The sequence below is a fragment of the Ascaphus truei genome, chromosome 8 (genome assembly GCF_040206685.1).
Source record: "Ascaphus truei isolate aAscTru1 chromosome 8, aAscTru1.hap1, whole genome shotgun sequence".
Taxonomy (NCBI): domain Eukaryota; kingdom Metazoa; phylum Chordata; class Amphibia; order Anura; family Ascaphidae; genus Ascaphus; species Ascaphus truei.
The window spans coordinates 5,182,367-5,207,644 of NC_134490.1; the positions used below are offsets into that span (position 1 = coordinate 5,182,367).

The 25,278-nt window shown below is 52.9% G+C and overlaps 1 protein-coding gene across 11 annotated transcripts in view; it reads left to right on the plus strand.

Moving 5' to 3' along the window:
* ZMIZ1 (zinc finger MIZ-type containing 1) overlaps positions 1 to 25,278 on the plus strand; it is a 277,132-nt gene that overhangs the window by 239,662 nt on the left and 12,192 nt on the right. For 7 of the 11 annotated variants that reach the window (XM_075610367.1, XM_075610366.1, XM_075610373.1 and 4 more), the window contains 13 exons: positions 9,397 to 9,541; positions 11,450 to 11,564; positions 13,008 to 13,225; positions 14,490 to 14,688; positions 15,260 to 15,547; positions 16,506 to 16,688; positions 18,921 to 18,998; positions 19,991 to 20,165; positions 20,609 to 20,795; positions 22,530 to 22,740; positions 23,599 to 23,704; positions 24,199 to 24,359; positions 24,557 to 24,624. In XM_075610367.1, coding sequence (XP_075466482.1) covers positions 9,397 to 9,541; positions 11,450 to 11,564; positions 13,008 to 13,225; positions 14,490 to 14,688; positions 15,260 to 15,547; positions 16,506 to 16,688; positions 18,921 to 18,998; positions 19,991 to 20,165; positions 20,609 to 20,795; positions 22,530 to 22,740; positions 23,599 to 23,704; positions 24,199 to 24,359; positions 24,557 to 24,624 — 2,134 coding nt within the window. The remainder of the gene's footprint in view (positions 1 to 9,396; positions 9,542 to 11,449; positions 11,565 to 13,007; positions 13,226 to 14,489; positions 14,689 to 15,259; positions 15,548 to 16,505; positions 16,689 to 18,920; positions 18,999 to 19,990; positions 20,166 to 20,608; positions 20,796 to 22,529; positions 22,741 to 23,598; positions 23,705 to 24,198; positions 24,360 to 24,556; positions 24,625 to 25,278) is intronic. The other 4 variants (XM_075610369.1, XM_075610368.1, XM_075610371.1 and 1 more) reach the window with 4 other exon arrangements.

A 25,278-nucleotide genomic window follows, 5' to 3' on the forward strand; every position in this document is an offset into this window, starting at 1 on the left:
CCATTCTAACAATCATATCTTCTCTTGTTCCATGCCAAGTGTGCCAAACTTCTGTCTCACGGCACCCACCGCACACAGCTCACAGAAACTCACCACACACAGCTCACAGAAACTCACCACACACAGCTCACAGAAACTCACCGCACAAAACTCACCGCACACAGCTCACAGAAACTCACCGCACTCAGCTCACAGAAACTCACCGCACACAGCTCACAGAAACTCACCGCACACAGCTCACAGAAACTCACCGCACACAGCTCACAGAAACTCACCGCACACAGCTCACAGAAACTCACCGCACACAGCTCACAGAAACTCACCGCACACAGCTCACAGAAACTCACCGCACACAGCTCACAGAAACTCACCGCACACAGCTCACAGAAACTCACCGCACACAGCTCACAGAAACTCACCACACACAGCTCACAGAAACTCACCGCACTCAGCTCACAGAAACTCACCGCACACAGCTCACAGAAACTCACCGCACACAGCTCACAGAAACTCACCACACACAGCTCACAGAAACTCACCGCACTCAGCTCACAGAAACTCACCACACACAGCTCACAGAAACTCACCGCACACAGCTCACAGAAACTCACCGCACACAGCTCACAGAAACTCACCGCACACAGCTCACAGAAACTCACCAAACACAGCTCACAGAAACTCACCGCACACAGCTCACAGAAACTCACCGCACACAGCTCACAGAAACTCACCGCACACAGCTCACAGAAACTCACCGCACACAGCTCACAGAAACTCACCGCACACAGCTCACAGAAACTCACCGCACACAGCTCACAGAAACTCACCGCACACAGCTCACAGAAACTCACCGCACACAGCTCACAGAAACTCACCGCACACAGCTCACAGAAACTCACCGCACACAGCTCACAGAAACTCACCGCACACAACTCACAGAAACTCACCGCACACAGCTCACAGAAACTCACCGCACACAGCTCACAGAAACTCACCGCACACAGCTCACAGAAACTCACCACACACAGCTCACAAAAACTCACCGCACACAGCTCACAGAAACTCACCACACACAGCTCACAAAAACTCACCGCACACAGCTCACAGAAACTCACCGCACACAGCTCACAGAAACTCACCGCTCACAGAAACTCACCACACATTGTGCGCGCAGATAGTCACCACACACACTGTGCGTGCAGATATGCTGAGGGCGCAGATACTCACCACACACCACACACAGCTCACAGATACTCACCACACACACTGTGCGCGCAGATATGCTCACCACACACCACATACAGCTCACAGATACTCACCACACACAGCTCACAGAAACTCACCACACACAGCTCACAGAAACTCACCACACACTGTGCGCGCAGATACTCACCACTCGCCACACACCACATACAGCTCACAGATACTCACCACACACGCTGAGCGTGCTGATATGCCCACCACACACGCTGAGTGTGCAGATATGCTCACCACGCACGCTGAGCGTGTAGATACGCCCATCGCACACGCTGAGCGTGTAGATACGCTCACCACACGTCGAGTGCAATGCTGCAAAGATGTAGGCAACATTGTTGCATCCTGTGGCACGCTCCTGCGAGTGTAAGGCTGCGTCCCCGCTGGCACTGAGCGTGCTGTGCGCTCGGCGCTTGCCGCTTTTACTTATTGCAGTCTTTATGTGGAAGTCCACCGCTCATGCTTGGCGCTTGAGCAGACAAAAAAATATGACTTTGAAGCGCACTCAACTTGCCCGCAATGCCCCCCACCCCCCCCTACACGCTTGCAAAATATGCTGGACACCCGGCGCTCACACTTGGAGAGTTGGTGACGTCACCGATCTCACACATGAGCGCGCTCAGCGCCAGCGGGGACGCAGCCTAATAGTCCCGCCTTCGGGGTTTATTTAAAAACAATGGCCGCTTCTCCCACCGGTGCGTTGTGTACGTCCCGCTGCTGCACGCCACGGCTAACACTGGCTACGTATGTATTTCTCTTGCATGTTTATTATACAGCGATGCTGGGTTAATTAGTGTACCACGGTAATAAAGGCCCATCTCTTGCCTGCAGCTCGCCACCCTCCCGCCCCCCCCAGTCACCCCCTCACACGTGACCGCTGCACCCCTCCCCTCCCCTGTAGGTGGATGCTATTTCTGTCTCCTGCTGTATTACCCATATAACAATCAATTCCATCTCCTGCCTGCCCAGAGGCGCCGTCTGCGGCACTTTGCGCCGCGTCACCCGGGACAATCTCGTCTCTCCGTTTCTTTCATGGCCTAATTGGTCCAGCTGTCGGCTTTGTCCAGCTGTTACCAGAGAAAGGGATCAGACCTGCAGGAAAACAGGACTTGTCTAGGTTGTCCTTAACGTGGCTACGCAGCCATAGGCAGCAAATAAGGGTGACTTGTCTCACCTGCTCCCCCCTTCTGAACCGTCGCCTTCCCTGTGTTTAATCCTGGGAATTCCTTTGCACAGCTGGCCCCTGTGCAGTCAAAGGGTTAACCCAGGGGTGGGCAACTCCAGTTCTCAAGGGCCATCAACAGGTCAGGTTTTCAGGCTATCCCTGCTTCAGCACAAGTGACTCAATCAGTGTCTGATGACCTGACCTGATTACCTGACCTAGCCTGAAAACCTGACCTGTTGATGGCCCTTGAGGGCTGGAGTTGCCCTCCCCTGGGTTAAGATCTATTCATAGCCGTTTCACTTTCTATAATAAACCCCCGTTATCACTGCAGCAGGAAGAGGTTCCATGCAGCCACTACTCTTTCGGCGAGGGCCTTTCACACGCGGTTAAGTCTCCCACCCCCCTCCTGCGGTGCACCCCCCTCCTGCGGTGCACCCCCCTCCTGCGGTGCACCCCCCTCCTGCGGTGCACCCCCCTCCTGCGGTGCACCCCCCTCCTGCGGTGCACCCCCCTCCTGCGGTGCACGTGTTGAGAACCTGTAGTCTTGTCCTGATATGATACAAACCTTGAGGCACTTGTGCTTGGTCTGCGCCGGTGTGGCCGCGCGGGGACGCTGCGCCGGTGTAGGCCGCGCGGGGACGCTGCGCCGGTGTGGGCCGCGCGGGGACGCTGCGCCGGTGTGGGCCGCGCGGGGACGCTGCGCCGGTGTGGGCCGCGCGGGGACGCTGCGCCGGTGTGGGCCGCGCGGGGACGCTGCGCCGGTGTGGGCCGCGCGGGGACGCTGCGCCGGTGTGGGCCGCGCGGGGACGCTGCGCCGGTGTGGGCCGCGCGGGGACGCTGCGCCGGTGTGGGCCGCGCGGGGACGCTGCGCCGGTGTGGGCCGCGCGGGGACGCTGCGCCGGTGTGGGCCGCGCGGGGACGCTGCGCCGGTGTGGGCCGCGCGGGGACGCTGCGCCGGTGTGGGCCGCGCGGGGACGCTGCGCCGGTGTGGGCCGCGCGGGGACGCTGCGCCGGTGTGGGCCGCGCGGGGACGCTGCGCCGGTGTGGGCCGCGCGGGGACGCTGCGCCGGTGTGGGCCGCGCGGGGACGCTGCGCCGGTGTGGGCCGCGCGGGGACGCTGCGCCGGTGTGGGCCGCGCGGGGACGCTGCGCCGGTGTGGGCCGCGCGGGGACGCTGCGCCGGTGTGGGCCGCGCGGGGACGCTGCGCCGGTGTGGGCCGCGCGGGGACGCTGCGCCGGTGTGGGCCGCGCGGGGACGCTGCGCCGGTGTGGGCCGCGCGGGGACGCTGCGCCGGTGTGGGCCGCGCGGGGACGCTGCGCCGGTGTGGGCCGCGCGGGGACGCTGCGCCGGTGTGGGCCGCGCGGGGACGCTGCGCCGGTGTGGGCCGCGCGGGGACGCTGCGCCGGTGTGGGCCGCGCGGGGACGCTGCGCCGGTGTGGGCCGCGCGGGGACGCTGCGCCGGTGTGGGCCGCGCGGGGACGCTGCGCCGGTGTGGGCCGCGCGGGGACGCTGCGCCGGTGTGGGCCGCGCGGGGACGCTGCGCCGGTGTGGGCCGCGCGGGGACGCTGCGCCGGTGTGGGCCGCGCGGGGACGCTGCGCCGGTGTGGGCCGCGCGGGGACGCTGCGCCGGTGTGGGCCGCGCGGGGACGCTGCGCCGGTGTGGGCCGCGCGGGGACCCTGCGCCGGTGTGGCCCGCGCGGGGACCCTGCGCCGGTGTGGGCCGCGCGGGGGACACTGCGCCGGTGTGGCTGCGCCACGGTTCAGTAGCGGAGACGTTGCTTATGACGATGGGGTGTATGGATTCATGCCTCTCTTCCCATCACTCCGCTGTTGGAGCGCCAGTGAATTCTCCCGGCGTTCCCGGCAGCAAACCTCGCGGGAGCAGGTTACTTTTATTAAACGGGGAAGGTTATTGCTCTGCAATGCGTTGCATCCCCTCCCGCCCCCCGAATCCTTTCTTGTTACTAACAGGATAAGAGCCTCGCCTCTCCTGTGCCCGGGGTGGGCTGGGGCAACGCAGCCGCCTTGTAGGCGCCTCTCTGCCCCATGCTGCCTCTATTTATAGCCGCCATGGCGAGAGGAGGTTTGGTTTCATGCAGCGGCCATGCAAGGCAAGCAGACATATGGTGCGCAGAGGAGAGACGGCTCTGTACCTCGCAGATATTCATCCAGTTTCATGCAGCTTCTGGAAGTAGTGAAGGGGGAGGGGAAGCGTGACATCTCCCCCCCTCCCTCTCTCTCTTCTCCCCCCCCTCCCTCTCTCTCTTCTCCCCCCCCTCCCTCTCTCTCTTCTCCCCCCCCTCCCTCTCTCTCTTCTCCCCCCCCTCCCTCTCTCTCTTCTCCCCCCCCTCCCTCTCTCTCTTCTCCCCCCCCTCCCTCTCTCTCTTCTCCCCCCCCTCCCTCTCTCTCTTCTCCCCCCCCTCCCTCTCTCTCTTCTCCCCCCCCTCCCTCTCTCTCTTCTCCCCCCCCTCCCTCTCTCTCTTCTCCCCCCCCTCCCTCTCTCTCTTCTCCCCCCCCTCCCTCTCTCTCTTCTCCCCCCCCTCCCTCTCTCTCTTCTCCCCCCCCTCCCTCTCTCTCTTCTCCCCCCCCTCCCTCTCTCTCTTCTCCCCCCCCTCCCTCTCTCTCTTCTCCCCCCCCTCCCTCTCTCTCTTCTCCCCCCCCTCCCTCTCTCTCTTCTCCCCCCCCTCCCTCTCTCTCTTCTCCCCCTCCCTCTCTTCTCTCCACCACCACCCTCCTGCTAAGCAATTTTAACCCATTCCTGACATGCTGATATTGAGCAACAGCAGTTAGCAAGACCATGTCATTTTGGGGTCTGTGGAATTGCGCCTATAAAGCTGATTTTAACCCAAACGGCACAAATGCTGTGTGTATTTGTTTCAAGTTGTGATGACCTTTTAGTGGATGGATTGGAGTTCTTCAGAGATGAAACTTTAGTGTACAGAGCGTGCACATCCTCCCACTTGGAGACCGGTGAGGTTTGGGACACTCTTTACACGATCACTTGTTTGGTAATGCCGCACTCGTTATGCACACACCGGTTCCCACGCACACGCTGGTCCCCACGCATACGCCGGTCCCCACGCATACGCCGGTGCACACGCACAGTTTGAGCAGCAGCGATGCCAGCACAGAATTACCCGCTAAGTGAGCTGTTCACACGTAATAATTTTTAGGGAAGTATCCTATCTGAGAGACTGTTTTTCTGATGTCCGAAGTCCGCTACATTCGCTCCCCCCTGTGTAATAGAAACCGCGCTTTTCTATGTAGATGGTCAAAAGCGCAACCTGACGGCGACTCGAAGACATTTTGTGCAGCAATAATGTTGCTTCTCTCTCACTCACACTCTCTCTCGCACTCTCTCTCACACACACACACTCACTCTATCTCACACACTCTCTCGCACTCTCACTCTCACTTTCTTGCTCTCTCTTACATTCATACACTCTAACACTCTCTCACACTTACACTCTCTCTTTCTCTCACATTCTCATACTCACACTCTCTCACGTACACACACACACACACACACACACACACACACACACTTATTGTAACAGTGTATTCATGCTTGCAGCTAGTATCAGAAGCAATAGTTGTGTGTGTGTGTGTGTGTGTGTGTGTGTGTGTGTGTGTTAGCACGATGGCACACAGGAAGGTGCGTAGCTCCACAAAAGCAGTGGTACTGTGGGTTTGTAACTGGGAAAGTAGCCTGCCTTGTGCGATCAGGCTTCCACCGCCGGCGTATCTGATCCGAATAGGATCTCGGTGGTTTCCCCTGCGGCTGTGCTGCTCCCGGCTGCGTTCTCCGTTACAGTTGTGCACAAACGAGCGAGTACTTTGATCGCAAGTGATACGTCTTCTGTTTGCACTAACCGTGTATCTGTCAGAGCAGCCTTCGCAGGGACTTCTTGCTTAGATAAAGCAGTGCCAGCTAATGTAGGAATAAAGAACATATCACCTGCTGGTAATACAGGCGGTAGCGAACCCAAGTCCTAAAGGGCCCCCAACAGGTCAGGTTTTCAGGATTTCCCTGCTTCAGCACAGATTGAGCCACCTGTGTTGAAGCAGGGACTGATTGAGCAACCTGTGCTGAAGCAGGGAAAACCTGACCTGTTGGTGGCCCTTGAGGACCGGAGTTGCCCCCCCCCCCCCCTGTGATCACATATTGACTGTTTTTTTGCACCTCCTGTAGATCCAATTCTGCAGTGACTGGGACGCTTGCCAGGGCTGCAGGGCGTCCCGACTAATTATGGATCCAGCTGTGAGCAGCGCTGCGAGGGTTAAATGCTAGTGTTGTAATGTGCGGGAAGAAGCGTCTGCTCTTGTAACCAGACTGTCTCCAGTCTCCAGTCCCAGCCCTTGTCACGGCTCATCTCTTAAACATAAAGTGATGTCATCAAGAGAGCCGCTTCCTCCTCTGCCACTCTGCCACCTAGTGGGCATGTTTCTGTGCACAGGGCACCAGATCCCCATCATAATGCAGCAAGCTCTCGCCCAAAAGGCTAAATATGCCCTATGCTTGGTTGGGTGCCCTATGCTTGGTTGGGTGCCCTATGCTTGGTTGGGTGCCCTATGCTTGGTTGGGTGCCCTATGCTAGGTTGGGTGCCCTATGCTTGGTTGGGTGCCCTATGCTTGGTTGGGTGCCCTATGCTTGGTTGGGTGCCCTATGCTTGGTTGGGTGCCCTATGCTTGGTTGGGTGCCCTATGCTTGGTTGGGTGCCCTATGCTTGGTTGGGTGCCCTATGCTAGGTTGGGTGCCCTATGCTAGGTTGCGTGCCCTACAGATGCCATCTGCAATGATAGAAGCGCAGAATGTTTCAGTCATAGGGCGCACAGCAAAACCCCTCTCTCCAAACCAGGATCTGTACCCTAATCCCTATAACCCTGTACTGGAGCCTCCTCTTTGCCGGAGTAGGAATTGGCACCTTGATACACTGCCAGCTCCGCACACCGTAGGAAACTCTCCCGTGGTTATTTGCTGGTGGGCTGCTAATGCGGTAGGAGGGACATAGCAGTCGCAGTTACTGGAGGGTTTCCACTGTTTCGTTATACTCGGTGTTGCTGTATGTTGGTACATAGTCGCTGATTTTCGGTGTGCCACGGATTGGGGCGCCATCTCACGTGGTCTATCACTGGAGTCTTGGTGACCAAATCAGTGAAACAAATCAGTCATTTTCCATTTAAATAGTTTGATTTCTCTTGGTCCAGAAACCCTATAAATGTCCCTGGAGGTCTGTTATAAGCTATTAATGAGGGCTGCTTGTGTTCTGTAACAATACGTCATTGTCACCTGCGTGCCGTGCTGCGGAGAGGCAGTGCGTGTGACACCAAGCGTGTGATAGCGAGCAGGCGTGTGCGTGCACTCCCCAGTGTCTGCGCCTGTCCCGCTAGCATCTGCTTTTTGTCTGTATGTGTCAGACCCGCATGTACGTGCTGAGAAACAGCTCCTCCTTCTTACCTCTTTCTCCCTCCCTATCTCCCATCTCTCCCTCCTCCTCTCCCCCCCCTCTACCACCTCCTCTGCCCCCCCCCTCCCACCTCCTCTCCCACTTCCCCCCCTCTCCCACTCCCCCCCCTCTCCCCTCCTCCTCCCCTTCCCCCCCCTCTCCCACCTACTCCCCCCCTTCCCCCACTCTCCCACCTCCTCCCCCTGCTCATATGCTTCCTTAAGCAGGAGTGTTTTGAGGTGTGTCTTAAAGGTGGATAGAGAGGGTGCTAGTCGGGTATTGAGGGGAAGGGCATTCCAGAGGTGCAGGGCAGTCGGTGAGAAAGGTTTAAGGCGGGAGAGGGCTTTAGATACAAAGGGGGTAGAGAGAAGACATCCTTGAGCAGAACGCAAGAGTCGGGATGGTGCATAGCGAGAAATTAGGGCTGAGATGTAAGGAGGGACAGAAGAGTGTAAAGCTTTAAAAGTGAGGATGAGAATTGAGTGCGAGATGTGGGATTTGATCGGAAGCCAGGAGAGGGATTTCAGGAGGGGAGACGCCGAGACAGATTTAGGAAAGAGTAGAGTGATTCTGGCAGCAGCGTTTAGGATAGATTGTAGGGGAGACAGGTGAGAGGCAGGAAGGCCGGACAGCAGGAGGTTACAGTAATCGAGACGGGAGAGAATGAGGGCCTGAGTCATTAGCAGTTGAGCAACAGAGGAAAGGGCGTATCTTTGTTATATTGCGGAGGAAAGGGCGTATCTTAGTGATATTGCGCAGGAAAGGGCGTACCCCTGTGATATTGGGGAGGAAAGGGAGTACCCCTTTTATTAGTTCATCTTACACTTCCTACTCTACTCTGGTTATCGCAATATTATATCTTTCTACAGTGATACTTACCTTCCTCTTTTTATGCTGCTGCACCCCAGGTAAATCCATTTTAGGGTTATTGCCGGGGTTTAAAACAGCCGCTATTATATATGAGTAATACTGTAGGGAGCACCCCCAATTAACCCCTTCACTGCCACAGAGAACTGCTGAGGTTAAATCCAAATATAGATGTACTGACGTTTCAATGGTCTCTTGCGTGTTCCATTCCCTGGGTTTTCCTCCAAAAAAATTATTTTTGGAAGAGACAGGTTATATCTTTCGGGGACCTCTAAGGGTCCACGTGTGTGTGTGTTTGTGTGTGTTTGTGTGTGTTTGTGTGTGTGTGTGTGTGTGTGTGTGTGTGTGTGTGTGTGTGTGTGTGTGTGTGTGTGTGTATATATATATAGATAGAGTAGAGACAATGAACTGACAAAAAAAAGAGTAACCAGTGATCATACGGTTCAATTAAACATTGCTCCTGAGAAAGGCTCTCGGTTGCACCAAAACATTGAGCTATTGAAAGTCCCTTTTTTGAGATTGGAGCGCGTCCTTTTTTCCTGTTCTTGTTTAATGGTATGGCACAGAGTTCTGTGTTGGCACCATGGAAGTATAGTTGGCGTGTAGATGTCAGACTCCGTGTCGTCTAATCTCTCTCTCTCTCTCTCTCATGTTTTTTCCAGCCCTCCTCTCCTCGTGGTGTGAAGAGCTAGGAAGGCTGCTCCTTCTGCGTCATCAGAAAAGCCGGCAGAACGACCCCCCGGGGAAACTCCCCATGCAGCCCCCCATGAACTCTCTGAGCTCCATGAAACCCACCCTGTCCCATGGGTAGGTCTGCACCTTGTAAGATAGGTGCCCCTCTTCATCGCAGTTACACACCAAGCAGAACAATGTGACATGATGCTGAACAGGCAGATCATGGCATGCAGACTTCTCATACTCCCCCCTCTTCTATTTCCCTGGCTGAGTATTTTGTCACTTTGTCAGCGCACATCATTTGAAAGGACTTTGACAGGCTAAATACCAGAGATTTTCCTCCTGACGCATCTGACAGCAAAAGGTCACTGGAGTGGGACGAGTCTCCGTTGTTTCAGTATCGTGGAGGAAAGAAAGATCCTGGTTTCATTAAACGCTTTCACTGCCACACATCGCATCTCCCTCTGGCAACAAAGTAGTTAAAATAGATAAACTTGACTGATTTATTTGGAAAGGCATCAATCATCATGAAATCTATCACTGTCACACAGTGACACACAGTGTCACACAGGATTGTCTCTTGAAAAGTAAAGCATTTAACATAATGTATTTGGCTTTCTAAGAAAGATACAATCGCCCTTAAAGCTGCAGTTCAGTCTTTTTTTTTTTTTTTTTTTTAATTAATTTTTTTACTTCAATAGTTTTATGTGTGCAATCTCTAATTACCTAAAGAACTGTATAGCTGCCGGTCAATTCGTTCTCCATGTATTGATGGGCAAAATTTGGCAAGATCTTTAAAGAAGGGATATGTTTTTCTTCTGCTTCTGTCACTCAGTGGAAGCTCATGAATATTCATGAGCACTCCTGCACTGACATGTACTAGAGGGAGGGCAGGGCTGACAAAGGGGTGTGCCAGGGCTTGTGACAGGACATGAAGGGGCAGTGCCTTAGCAAATGGCTGTTAAAATAGAATACAAGAAAATTGGTCTTTCAAAGTTGTTTTTTTAAAACAGAAAATGCTAAAAGTATTTTTTCTTACTACAGAACTGATTTATTAAAAAAAAACACACATGCAGGATATTGACTGAACTGCAGCTTTAAATAAAAAATAAATATATATTATCCTTATTTATTTTCCCTGGGTTCTCACAACTCCGTTTTTATCGAACACTTGCTATCCTCTTCTGGATAATAATTGCACCATACAGATGTTCCCGGACTTAATGTTTGCTTGGCCGCAAGTGTGCGCGGTCCTGTAACCGGGAGGCATCGCCATCTCGGCAGCCACCGGTTTTTCAGCGGGTGAAACGCGGCCAAGGAAACCGTACGCCTGGCTCCATCTGCAGTTACTTTCCATAGAAGAACAAAGTGTTTACTCACAATGGTTCTGTAGATATAAAGTTTAACGTGAGTCTTCGCACCCAAGAGAAGGAGCAAAGGTCGAAGAAGTCCTCAAGGGCCACCAACAGGTCAGGTTTTCAGGATATCCTTGCTTCTGCACAGGTGGCTCAGACTGAGCCACATGTGCTGAAGCAGGGACTGACTGAGCCATCTGTGCTGAAGCAGGGACTGATTGAGCCACCTGTGCTGAAGCAGGGATATCCTGAAAACCTGACCTGTTGGTGGCCCTTGAGGACTGGAGTTGGCCGCCCCTGCATTAGCCCTATGTAGCCTTTCTCCCCATTGCTTGCCATGTACATTATTTACCTCCCATTGTAATGCTGTGTAGCACTGCGTACATGGTCGGCGCCATGTCCATAAAATGATACACGATTTTAAACATGAAATATGTGGCACTCCAGGGGCCCGTCACAATAAAAGAGATTTATTTGCAGGGATCACTAGAGTGCCACAATGTTACACCTTTTGAACCTTGGATTTCCGGGGATCTTCGCTGCTGCTGCACGGGATCGTTTCCTGGGTGAACCCCTGTGTGACCCATAAAATGATGTATACTCCCAGCACACACGATCCTTGCATACGGTGCGATGCCCCCGAGGCTCTTCCGGTCCTTACTGAGCGTTCTCCTGTTCCCTGCAGTGATGGGTCTTTTCCCTATGACTCCGTCCCCTGGCAGCAGAATAGCAGCCAGCCTCCCGGTTCCCTGTCGGTGGTCACTACTGTCTGGGGAGTCACCAACACGTCTCAGAGCCAGGCAAGTTCGCCGTTATTTGCCGATATGGCGTAGCATCTTTGTAACCGGTTGTTGTTCCGATCTTGCTGCATGACTCGGGTGCATCTCTGCTTTGTTCTGCTTTACATTTATTGCGCTCGCGATTAAAGCGAGAATGCAAGCCGGCAAATGTTTTTTGGCGAATTTGTTTTATATAGGATTGAAGCAGCAGGGGGTCTCCGGAGCTGAACCTCCGGGGACCCCCTCCTTCCGGAGATGTTTGCCTCTGAGGTAGGTGCCAGAAGCCGGCTGCCAGGAATCACGTAAAGGCGGCTGTTCAACGCTCCCGCACCCTGCGGGCCAATAGGAACTCATGACGTCATCGGTGCGGCTTCCTATTGGCCCATGTGGCACGGGAGCTTTAAACTTTAAAGCCAGCTAGCTCAGCCAGAGCGGCTACTGGCACCTGCTACGGAGGTAAGTATATCCGGACACAGGGGTCCCCGGAGCTGAAATTAATGTGGTTCAGCTCCAGAGACCCCCTGCTTGAATGCTATATAAAACACTCCTCCTTTATGTGAAAGCCGCAACACCCATTTACTTTCCACCTTATTTTTTTTATGTCATCTAAAATCATGTGAAAAATATATATTACATGTTTGTGTATATAATATGTATGTATATATATATGTATGTATATACATGTAAAAATCTCATACATTTTAAGTTATGGTGGGTGAAAAAGGTAACAGAAAACATCCTCCATTGCCTTTTTCACCAACCATAGCTTAAAATGTATATGGTAAACCTACCCAGCTTAGAAATATTGCAAAGCAAGTATAAACCAACCTCACACTGATGCCCATCAAGGTTGAAACATGTCTGTGAGTGGTTTGACTTGCTTTGCTAGTCCCATGCTGTGTTTGAAAGCTGTGTGAACAGCGATGCATCAGCTTAAATGGGCTCCATGTGAATGGATATTCCAGGCAAAAGGTGACACATTGTGTGCTCATTTGCATGTCATTTCCCAGAATCCCTTGCTGCAGTGGGAGCACTGTATGCGAGGTGATAATGATTGACTAGCAGGGTTGCAGACCTGTCTAAGACATGTGAATGTGCTCACAAGTGATAGTCTTTATTGGAGATATATATATATATATACATACATATACACACACACACACACACCTTTTCGGCGAGCAAAATAATTGCTGTCCTTTGTTGCTGTATCGCAGAGATGAGTGGGGAGTGACAGCCCTGAGATAAATACAAATAAACACAGTAATACTTCCTCGCCCTTTGTGGCCAGAGGCGGCCTTGCAATGCGCTCCTCGTCTGTCAGGGAAGAGTTAAATAATCCCACTCCTTTTGGAGAAGTTTTTGAGTCTGATTGCCAGTTTCTTGGCACGTGGAACAATCTCTGCGTGGCTCATGCTGTGGGCTATGCCTTTATACTAAAGGTCCGTGTCTCGATGCTTATCCCAGGTCTTGGGGAACCCCATGGTGAATGCAAATAACCCAATGAACCAGGCAGGGAACCCCATGGCGTCCGGCATGAATAGCAGCAGCGCTGCCATGAACTCGCCCCAGTTTGCCGGGCAGCAGCAGCAGTATTCCACGAAAGGGGCATCGAGCCAGGCGTATATGCAGCAAGGCATGTACGGGCGACCCAGCTACCCGGGAGGGGGCGGCTACGGCGGAAGGTAAGATCACAGGACGTGGCTTTTAGTGGCAAGGAGCCGGGCAATGTGGGCTCACATGGAGCTAATGACAGGGATGTGGGTGTGTGACACGTTGGGAAGTGAGGGTGTGTGTGTGTGACACGTTACACTGATGGAGGTGCGGGGGTATGTGTGTGACACGTTACACCGAGGGAAGTGTGTGTGTGTGTGACACGTTGGGAAGTGGATGTGTGTGTGTGTGTGACACGTTGGGAAGTGCTTGTGTGTGTGTGTGACACGTTACACTGATGGAAGTGGGGGGGTATGTGTGTGACACGTTACACCGAGGGAAGTGTGTGTGTGTGACACGTTGGGAAGTGGTTGTGTGTGTGTGTGACACGTTACACTGATGGAAGTGGGGGGGTATGTGTGTGACACGTTACACCGAGGGAAGTGTGTGTGTGTGTGTGTGTGTGTGTGTGTGTGTGTGTGACACGTTGGGAAGTGGATGTGTGTGTGTGTGTGTGTGTGACACGTTACACCAAGGGAAGTGTGTGTGTGTGACACGTTACACCGATGGACGTGTGTGTGTGACACGTTACACCGAGGGAAGTGGGTGGGTGTGTTTGTGTGACTCATTACACTAGGGAAGTGGTTGTGTGCGACACATTACACAGAGGGAAGTGGGGGAGTATGTGACTTATTACACAGAGTGAAGTGTGTGTGTGTGTGTGTGTGTGTGTGTGACACAGAGGGAAGTGTGTGTGACATGTTACATTGAGGGAAGTGTGTGTGTGTGTGTGTGTGTGTGTGTGTGTGTGTGTGTGTGTGTGTGTGTGTGTGTGTGTTAGTTGCATAGCAGAACAGTAACTAAATGACCCTTTTTCAAGAGATATATAGGTATTTCACTGTGTTTTTTGCTCTGGACTTCTTTGTTTCTTGTTTTATATAATTAGCCACGCCCAGTAGCACTCCTTTTGACACATATTATATATATATATATATATATATATATATATATATATATATATATATATATATATATATATATATATATATATATATATATATATATATATAGTGGTAATTTGGGGGGGGGGGGGGGAGTTCTGAGAGCTTGCTGGGTATCTGTGTGTTTAACTTTGTACAGCTGGTCTCCGCTCCACTGGAGCGCACTGTATCTATTTTCATTATATATATATCTATATCCAGAACATACGTGAAAACGAGCGGTAACTCTCACTGTATTACTTCCTGGTTAAACATTCTATAAATAAATAGTCACAGAAACCGTCTTTCTCCTCAGCTACCCCGGCGGCCCTAACAACCCCTCGGGGATGGGCATCCCTCCCCACAGCCGCCAGCCTGGGGACTTCACGCAGCCCGCGGCAGCAGCGGCTGCAGCCGCAGTCGCTGCCGCCGCTGCCACCGCCACTGCTACAGCGACCGCCACGGTGGCAGCGATGCAGGAAACCCAGAACAAGGACATGAATCAGTACGGCCAGGTAAGTCCCGGTGAAAGCTTGGCGTCACGGCGCATCCGTTTGTTACCTAAAGGTGCAGTCCGACTGCCGCGGCGCAAATACTACTTATTTTGTTGGCGCGTTTTCTTTTTCAAAAATTGCCTTCCCTTTTCCATTGAAATTCCTGATCCTGTAGGGTCTTATCACTGTAAAATCCTTCTGGCAGTTTTCTCTTCTAAAGAAACATCGGCAAAAATGTATATATATTTTTTTGCTGTGACTGTAAAGATGGCCGCCATTGCAATTGTCTTGGAACTGCCATATGACTCAGGCCCTGATCTCTGCTGCATTCTTCCAGGCTTACATTAAGCATGTCTTAACTACGAAACCGCTGGTGACTCTCTGGCTGGGAATGCGTTGCATGGCTGAGTTCTTTCTTTACTGCACTTGTAAACCCGCAGTGTGTGGGCTGCAAAAATGCGACATCTTTGTACCTCTCCCCCCTAATCTCTCTCCTTCCCCACATGACCCCCCCCCCCCCAACCCCCCCCCTGCTCACCCCCGGTCTGAAACGCATGTCGCATTTTATTCTCTTCTCTTTCTTTTGTTGAAGGTGTGTTCCTCATTCCAGATGGGGCCCGCCCAGGCCTACAACAGCCAGTTCATGAGCCAGCCGGGCTCCCGCGTCCAGTCCTCCATGGCGGGGAGTATGAACCCAGCAGGCATGGGCCCCAACATGGCGCCTTCCGGTATGAGCGGCCCATCCATGGGGATGAACCAGCCCCGGCCTGGTATGAATCCTTTCGGCACCCACGGTCAGAGGATGCCCCAGCAAGCGTACCCAGGCCCCCGGCCTCAGTCACTGCCTATGCAGGGTATAAAGAGGCCCTATCCAGGAGAGGTGAGCAGTCATAGTATGATGGTACTGGGTATCACTGCCATGTCAACCTCCAAGGACTGGATATCCGTAAGAGCTTGGAAGTCTGGGACCAATGATGACCATAGTTACATTCAGTACATTGTTACATTCGGTACTTAGTTGCATTGTTACATAGTTGCATTGTTACATAGTTACATTCAGCACATAGTTACATTCGGTACTTAGTTGCATTGTTACATAGTTGCATTGTTACATAGCTACATTCAGCACATAGTTACATAGTTACATTCGGTACTTAGTTGCATTGTTACATAGTTGCATTGTTACATAGTTACATTCAGCACATAGTTACATAGTTACATTCGGTACTTAGTTGCATTGTTACATAGTTGCATTGTTACATAGTTACATTCAGCACATAGTTACATAGTTACATTCGGTACTTAGTTGCATTGTTACATAGTTGCATTGTTACATAGTTACATTCGTTACTTAGTTGCATTGTTACATAGTTGCATTGTTACATAGTTGCATTGTTACATAGTTACATTCAGCACATAGTTACATAGTTACATAGTTACATAGTTGCATTGTTACATAGTTGCATAGTTACATTGCTACGTTCGTTACATGATTGCGTGGCTACATGTTGATGGAAACCTAACTGCTCTTTATCCGTGAGACTCCAATGAAGTCTATGAAGCTGATAAAAACCAGTGAGACTGATGCGCGCCCGGGAGACGCGCAGGAAATACGGGAGCATTTACATATTTGGCTTTTACGGTTGTTGTTAAAAAAAAAAAATAACAACCCTCCCTTTCAGTTTCCGGAACATAAGAGTGGTGTGGCCCTTTAAATAGCGATGCTTGCAGGGCGCGGTACTGCGTGTGATGTGAATGTGCTCTCCTGCGCTGAAGCAGAGTACTGATACTGTCAGACTCTGACACAATCTGTAACCGGGTTTTCTGTCTTTAAACAGCCCAATTACGGCAGCCAGCAATATGGACCAAGCAGCCAGTTCCCCAGCCAGCCCGGGCAGTACCAGAACCCCAACCCTGCCCGACCCATGACGTCCCCCAACTACCCCGGACAGAGGATTGCTCCCCAGCAGAGTGCAGGGCAATACCCTCCCCCCAGCGTGAACATGGCACAGTATTACAAGGTGAGGCGGCTGGGTCTGCGCGTGGCATCACTGGCACAGAGCCTGCAGGGGGGACAATGAGCCTAATTATAGTGACTGAGAAGGTTCTCCCCCCCCCCCCCCCCACGGGAGGGCCGTGTGTCTCCTTACTGGAAATAGCAGATATTTCCCGGAGTGTAGCAGCACTTATTCCCAGAGAGACAGAAAACAAGCAGACCCAGTGCATAGAGAGCGGTGACGTGCACGGCCCAGAGAGGCGGTCTATATACCTCAGGGGGCCGAGTAGTCAAAAGAACCCACTGTGAGTGGCAGCGCTCTGGTATCATTAGAATTCAAGACACTTGGTTCTCGATCTGGATCTCTATCCATCCCACGGCGTGTGTACCGTCTGCAGCTTGCCAGGTTGCAGGGGATCGCGGGATACACCCCCTGCAGGTATGCTGCCTGTGTAGGGAGTACCGGAGCCGCACTCGCTGACACAGGGGGATATGTGAAACCCATGGTACGGTATCCGAGCTGCTAAATCACAGTGCTGGGCTATAAAACATTAAGCGCCACAGTGTGCAGGTGAGCGCTGACTGGCTCTGACCGGAAGCTCAGCGGGTCGTTCTCTCTGGGAATAAGTGCTGCTACACACCGGGATATATCTGCCATTTCCAGTAAGGAGACACACGGCCCTCCCGGGTGGGGGGGATGCATCTCAGTCACAATAACAACGCTCATTCACTCACCGGGAGTGCAGGCGAATACTTTCAAACTTGAAATCAGTGCGAGGGTTAATTTATTTTTACTTTATGTTACATGTATATACAGCGATCAATTAAAAGTGATATGTTCTTGATTTGCAACCATTTCTTCAACTACTTCTATTCTTAGTAAGATGCGCATCATATATAGGATCTCTCTGGCTGTGCGGCCCTATGCACATCCCCTATGCACATCCTCTATGCACACCCCCTCTGCACACCCCCTATGCACACGAACATCTACACAGCACCGAATCCACATGTACCTCTGATTGAGCGAGGACCGTTCGTTTAATTAACACTTCGTGCTGCAGAAAATATTTTGAGGAGCATACTTTCTCCCAGTCCCCTTTGTCCCCCCCGTCCCCCCCGTCCCCCACTTTGTCACGCCCTCTTTTTCTCCCTCTGCCCTCCCCCCTCGCTCTCTCGCAGTGTGAGAGGTTTTAGAGTAGCTGGTCATTAGTCCAGCGCACCGAGCTTCTTCTCTGTCATTGTCATCTTGCTTTTTTTGTGCTGCCACACATGCCACTCTCCCATTGGTCCAAGCCACTGTGACCTCATGCAGCCGCGTGGATCAGTGAGTGATGTCATCTATAACCAGCTGCCGATGCCGCCTCTCAGAAAAGCTGTGTCCCAGTGACACAAATGGTGTGGGGGTGTGGAAGTCATCCCAAATCCCATTGGCTTAGAGTCCCAGCTGACCCCTTAACTAGCCACGATAAACTGATGTTACCCCCATTTGCTGCCAGAGGGATCAGCACCCCCATCGCTGGCCTCTGGCAGGGAAGGGGTTACTCAGGGGTAATGAGGCTGCGGTTTTGAACAGTTTCTAAAGGGAACCCGAAGTCAGACCATGTGTTGGGGATAAATTCATTGGTGTTGGCTAATTCATCAGCCATTCCCAACGCCTGGTCCGACGAGTTGTGTGAGGCCCCAGCCAATTCCAGTCCTCAAGCCCTCCCCCACCAAACAGGTCAGGTTTTCAGGATATCCCAGCTTCAGCACAGGTGGCTCAATCAGAGCCTCTGATTGAGCCACCTATGCAAAGCAGGGACTGATTGGGCCACCTGTGTTGAAGCAGGAATATGCTATAAACCTGACCTGTTGGGTGGGTGGGGGGGGGGGGGGCTTGAGGAGTGGTGTTGAGCACCCTTGGTGTAAGGACAGGGTTGAAAACCGCCAGGTTACCGCGTCACGGAGCATTGCACTGGGGTCACATGGATAAACTCTCAGCCAATGGAAATGCCCGGCTTCCTCCACACGCGCGCACGGACGTTTATTTGCTAATGGGGGGGGGGGGGATTTTATAAATTGCTTAATCTTATTTTTTTTTGTTTTGTTTTTTTGATGTCTGACTCCTCATGTCCCTAACTTCTCTAAACTGCTTTGACATAAAAGTACTGTATTTTTTTTTTTTAAATAATTATGATTTACTTTATTTCTTTTTTTTACGTTTTTGTAATTTATATATTTTTTTTGTTTTATTTGTTTTGTTTTTTTTTAATAGCCAGAGCAGTTTAATGGACAAAATAACACCTTTTCTGGGAGCGGCTACAATAGCTATAGCCAAAGCAGTATGAACGGGGTGAGTGTGAATCCATTCCAAAATCGTCTCATCCACCGGTGGGGGGAGGGTCCTGACTTCTAGGACATGTCATTGAGGTCCCACATACTCGGCGTTCATCCCCAGAGAGGCTTGTGCCGCACGGCATGCTGCAGACACCCCTGGCATTCCCATTTATGTCACATTTATGTCACCGACGCAGGGAGGAGCCTGCATACAGACATCAGAAAGTCTTCTTTCTTCCCTGTTTGTTTTAAATTCAGTCCCAACTAGGAATCTCTCATCAATAAGCAGCAGCACTATGGGCCCATGTTTGCTAAGCGGTGCTATTCTGCAAGACGCCTTTTGGCGCTGGACTGCACACGGCAGCTCATTGAAATGAATGAGGTGTGTTCTGAAATAGCACCAATTTGGTAAATAGGAGAAGTATTGGTCTTGTTATGTCTGCAGAGCAGGGGCGGCCAAATCCAGTCCTCAAGAGCCATCAACAGGTCAGGGTTTCAGGGTAACCCTGCTTCAGCACAGGTGGCTCAATCAGTCTCTACTTTAGCACAGGTGGCTCAGTCGAGCAGGGATAACCTAAAAACCTGACCTGTTGACAGCCCTTGAGGACTGGAGTTGACACCCTTTGAATAGACTTATTCAACGCTACAAGAACCGGTATTGTAACACTTGGAAAGGCAGTGAAAGGGTTACAGAGGGGCATAGTGAGTTCAACACCAGCGTGGGACATTTATTTTAGATGAACCCCTTTATTCCCCTGTGCCCCCTTAGAGTGTACTTTAAAAAGGTGACGCGTTTCCATCTATGTGACTTTATTTCGTAATTCCAGACTAGGATCAGGAGAGGAAATGGAAAGGGGGGGGGGGGGGGTGACTGTGCTATGGGTGGGGGGTGTGACCGTGCTATGGGTGGGGGGTGCGGGGGGGTGACAGTGCTATGGGTGGGGGGCGCGGGAGGGTTTCTCGGATGCGTGTGCTCAGATTCTTTTATTCTGCTCTTGTTTCTTGCAGCCCTCCAGACCGGGCCCAGTTGGGAATTACCCCCACTCCCCCGTCCCAGGAAATCCCACCCCCCCCATGACTCCCGGAAGCAGCATCCCCCCTTACCTGTCCCCCAGCCAGGACGTCAAGCCCCCCTTCCCGCCAGACATCAAGCCGAACATCAACACATTACCTCCACCGCCAAGTGAGTGAGGGACTGGCACCAGGGTACTGAGTTAGGAAAGCGGCAACCTATACCATGGTGCAGTACAGTGGGGCATTAACGCATTGCTCTGCTGGGCTTTTTACAGCTTGAGCAGCCGTAATAAAATTACAATAGATAATGCAGGAGTGGCCATCTCCAGTCCTCAACGGCTACCAACAGGTCAGGTTTTCAGAATATACCTGCTTCAGCACAGGTGGCTCAATCAGTCTTCGACTGAGCCACCAGTGCTGAAGCAAGGACTGATTGAGCCATCGGTGCTGAAGCAGGTATATCCTGAAAACCTGACCTGTTGGTAGCTCTTGAGGACTGGAGTGGGCCGCCCCTGGCTTGCCGTGTGTTGCTCGGTCAGCCCGTTGCGGGCGGCGGGGGCCTGCGCTACGCTGTGCTTGTCTGACCCCCCTCTTCACGTTGTCGCACCGCAGATGCTAAAGGGAAAGTTCACGCTTTCTCTCCTTCTTCGATCTCAGCCGGCCACGCGGACGAGCTGCGCCTAACCTTCCCGGTCCGGGACGGCGTGGTGCTGGAGCCCTTCCGGCTGGAGCACAACCTGGCCGTCAGCAACCACGTGTTCCACCTGCGGCCGACTGTCCACCAGACCCTGATGTGGAGGTAGGCAAGGGGGGGGGGGGTGGCGCTGCGAGGGTGCTGTGCGCTGCACCATGATACTGTGCGCTGCGACATGATGCTGTGCGCTGCGCCATGATGCTGTGCGCTGCGCCATGATGCTGTGCGCAGCGACATGATGCTGTGCGCTGCGCCATGATGCTGTGCGCTGCGCCATGATGCTGTGCGCAGCGACATGATGCTGTGCGCTGCGCCATGATGCTGTGCGCTGCGCCATGATGCTGTGCGCTGCGCCATGTTGCTGTGCGCTGCGACATGATGCTGTGCGCTGCGCCATGATGCTGTGCGCTGCGCCATGATGCTGTGCGCTGCGCCATGATGCTGTGCGCAGCGACATGATGCTGTGCGCTGCGCCATGATGCTGTGCGCTGCGCCATGATGCTGTGCGCTGTGCCATGATGCTGTGCGCTGCGCCATGATGCTGTGCGCTGCGACATGATGCTGTGCGCTGCGCCATGATGCTGTGCGCTGCGCCATGATGCTGTGCGCTGCGCCATGTTGCTGTGCGCTGCGCCATGATGCTGTGACGACGCAGTGAAATTATTTGGTGCAGTGCAGCACTTTATGAGAAGGAAGTATTATTATTATTACCCAGTAATGCAAATACAAGTGCCACGTGTGAGCACAGTCACGTGTGTCAGACAGGTCCCCAACCCTGTCTTTCCCCATTATCTCTTAGCATACAGCACTTCCACTGCAGCCAGGGATTCTGGGTAAAGACATGCAAATCAGCACTCCGTGTCAGCTTTTGCTTCTCATCCATTTTAACATGGGACCCCTATAAGATGGTGTGTGCCGTATTACACAGCTGATCAGCACTGCCTGGGTTAAAAAGTGCACGGCTCGCAAACCTACTTACAGACAGCTGTTTTGACCTTTTGGGTCAGTGTGAGGTTGGCTATACTGACTTTGCAAGGGGAAGCTGCTGCAAACCGCACACACCAAGTAAGTTATGGTGAGTGAAAAAGTGACATTAACCCTCCATAGTACAATACAAATACCACTTAAGACCACACCCACACGTGTCGGACAGGACGCCATACCTTCCTTTGCCTACATAGTACTGAACATATAGCTGTATTTACAGGGAGATTAGGTGCCTCACAAGGAGGCATGACCCTTCGACTGGAACCAGGTTCCCCCACTTCAGAGGCTGTGTTCTAACCGCTAAATGACTCCCTGTACAGTGATGCATAATGTGGAATGTACAGTGTAGTAATGCAGTGATGTACAGTGTAGCAGTACAGTGATGTGCAGTGTAGCAGTACAGTACAGTGTTGCTGTGGAATGTTGCAGTGATGCTGTGGAATGTTGCAGGGCGGTGGAATGTTGCAGTGCAGTGATGCTGCGGAATGTTGTGATGATGTACAGTGTTGCAGTGCAGTGATGCTGTGGAATGTTGTGATGATGTACAGTGTTGCAGTGCAGTGATGCTGTGGAATGTTGCAGTGCAGTGATGTGTAGTGATGCTGTGGAATGTTGCAGTGCAGTGATGCTGTGGAATGTTGCAGTGCAGTGATGCTGTGCAATGTTGCAGTGCAGTGATGCTGTGGAATGTTGCAGTGCAGTGATGTGTAGTGATGCTGTGGAATGTTGCAGTGCAGTAATGCTGTGGAATGTTGCAGTGCAGTGATGTGTAGTGATGCTGTGGAATGTTGCAGTGCAGTGATGCTGTGGAATGTTGCAGTGCAGTCACCCACACTGTGCTTCGTGCCTTAGGTCTGACCTGGAGCTGCAGTTTAAGTGCTACCACCACGAAGACCGACAGATGAACACCAACTGGCCAGCGTCGGTGCAGGTCAGCGTCAACGCCACTCCACTGACCATCGAACGAGGCGACAACAAGACCTCCCACAAACCCCTGCACCTCAAGCACGTCTGCCAGCCAGGCCGCAACACCATCCAGATCACAGTCACTGCCTGCTGCTGTGTAAGTGGGGCACAGGGATACACAGGGGACAGGGACAGGGAGTCGCTTGGAGGCAGCCATGGGGCATTATTCCTGCCTGATCCTTTCCCACAGGGGAACTGTAAGAGAAGTACATTAACCAGCTCATAGTCAGGGGGCCACCCGCATCGTAGGGACAGCCAAGTCAGTGTCTCCGGTTGCAGAGTGACTAAAGAACAGAAAGGGCGCAAAGCCCATAGAATAGAGGTAAGCAACTCCAGTCCTCAAGGGCCACCAACAGGTCAGGCTTTCAGGATAACCCTGCTTCAGCGCAGCTTTGACTGAGCCACCTGTGCTGAAACAGGGATAGCATGATACCTGACCTGTTGGTGGCCCTTGAGGACTGGAGTTGGCCACCTCTTGCTATAGAGTATGTCCCACCTACTACAGGGTGACAAAGCCTGTTATTGCAGAATAAGACTTCGTCCATGGTTGCTGCTTGCTGGCGGAGGCGCGCTTCCGCTCAGCACGGAGCCCCTACAGTCGCAATTAGAGCGGCTTTAGTAGGGGCTCGCCTACGCTTCCGGAAGCGCGCGGAAGCGTAGGTCTTAGGGAAATGTAACATTTCCCTGCATGCCGGAGCGCAGGGCCGGTCACGTGAGCGGTTCGCCCAATGAGGGCGAACCAGCTCCGTGACGTCACTGGCCCGCCCCCGGACGGCGCGCAGGGAAAGCAGGGAAAGCTTTATGGGATGACCAAGGCCCGCGAAGTCCATCCTTCCACCTCGGGGTGCTTTGGTACCGGTGACAGACCGGGCCTCTCGTTAGAGCCCTGCCCCTTGGCCAGTTCTTCTGGTTGAGTGTGTAAGTAATGACCCTTCTCTCTCTCCGTCTCTCCCAGTCGCACTTGTTCGTGCTGCAGCTGGTTCACAGGCCCTCCGTGCGCTCCGTCCTGCAGGGTCTGCTGAAGAAGAGGCTGCTCCCAGCGGAACATTGTATCACAAAGAGTGAGTTTGCCAGCGGTACATGAAATGCCAGCTTCTGCTTCTAGATTCCGTCGCTGCTCGGGGGGGGAAATAAGAATCTGAGGAACCGTCTGTGTTCTTTCTGAAGGTGACATCATTATGATGTCATGGAGTGATGACATCAACTCCAGAAAGATCATGCTAATTTTAAAGGAGCATTTGAGTTTTTCAGTAAATACCACTCTGGCAGGGGTGGCCTCCAGTCCTAGAGGGCCACCAAATAGGTCATGTTTTCAGGATATCCCTGCTTCAGCACAGGTGGTGCAGTCTTCAACTGAGCCACTGGTTGAGCCACCTATGCATAAGCAAGGATATCCTGGAAACCTGAGCGGTTGGTGGCCCTTGAGAACTGGACTGGGCCAGTCCTGCACTATGGGCTTGTCTGTGGGAGAGGGGAACTGTGTCCGGACAGGCAGCTAGTGTGGTCAGTGCTCTGCTATCCATCCCTAAAGCGCTGCCTGTGTTTTCCCGAACAGTAAAGCGGAATTTCAGCAGCGTGGCGGCCTCGTCTGGGAACGCAGCACTGAACGGCGAGGATGGGGTGGAACAGACGGCGATTAAAGTTTCTCTGAAATGCCCAATCACGTTCCGGCGGATTCAGCTGCCTGCGCGGGGGCACGACTGCAAACACGTACAGGTCAGCCACGGGAATAAGCAGTCGTAGACTAGGGGATCGGCACAATGCAAGGATGTGTGTAGTGCACTATGGCTATTCCTTCTTTTTTTCGTGTGAGGTTACTTCATGTGTGTTCTACGTGAGAGGTGGAGCCAAGCAGACACGCACCGTGTTTACCGCAGATTAAACATACGCTTCTTCTCTCTTTGTATGTGCAGTGCTTCGACCTGGAGTCCTACCTGCAGCTGAACTGTGAACGAGGAACGTGGCGTTGTCCTGTATGCAAGTGAGTAGCAGGGAACGTGGCTCGTGGAAGACTCCCTGAAAGTGTGTGTGTGTACGCGCACCGCCTCAAAGCGCACAGAAAGCCCAGGGCAAAGGTTCACTGCTAACACGACTTTTATCATGTACAAACCACAACAATGATTTATTTTTTTGAAAGAAAAATGAATAAAGGATAAATACAGCTGAACCCCCGTTATAACGCGGTGCTCGGAGTCCACATAATGAGACCGCGTTTTAACCGGGATCACCGGGGGGGGTGGGAGGGGGAATGCCGGTGAGAGGCCATAATCTGGGGTTCCGCGTCCGCCAGAGGGGGAGAGCTGGGATAACTCACCCAGCTGTCCCTGAACCCGGCGTCGCAGCGGCGCGTGTGTGTGTGTAGGTAGGTGGGTAAAAGCAGTGATGTGCTGCTGGGGGAGCGGCTGTAGATCTCGTCACCTCGCCCAGGGATCTGTGCACCGGAGCAAGGAGGGGGGTTCCTCCTCCTCGGGCAGGGTTCGGGGCTGCTGCTGCGATGTCGGATGTAGCTGCGGCGGTGGCAGGAGCAGCCAGGGGGGGGTGCACTGTGTGTGTCGGTGACGGTTAGCATATTTGCCCCAGAATTCCACCATTTGCCTTGATACACAGTCAGTTTGGCTTAAAGATGTGTCACCCC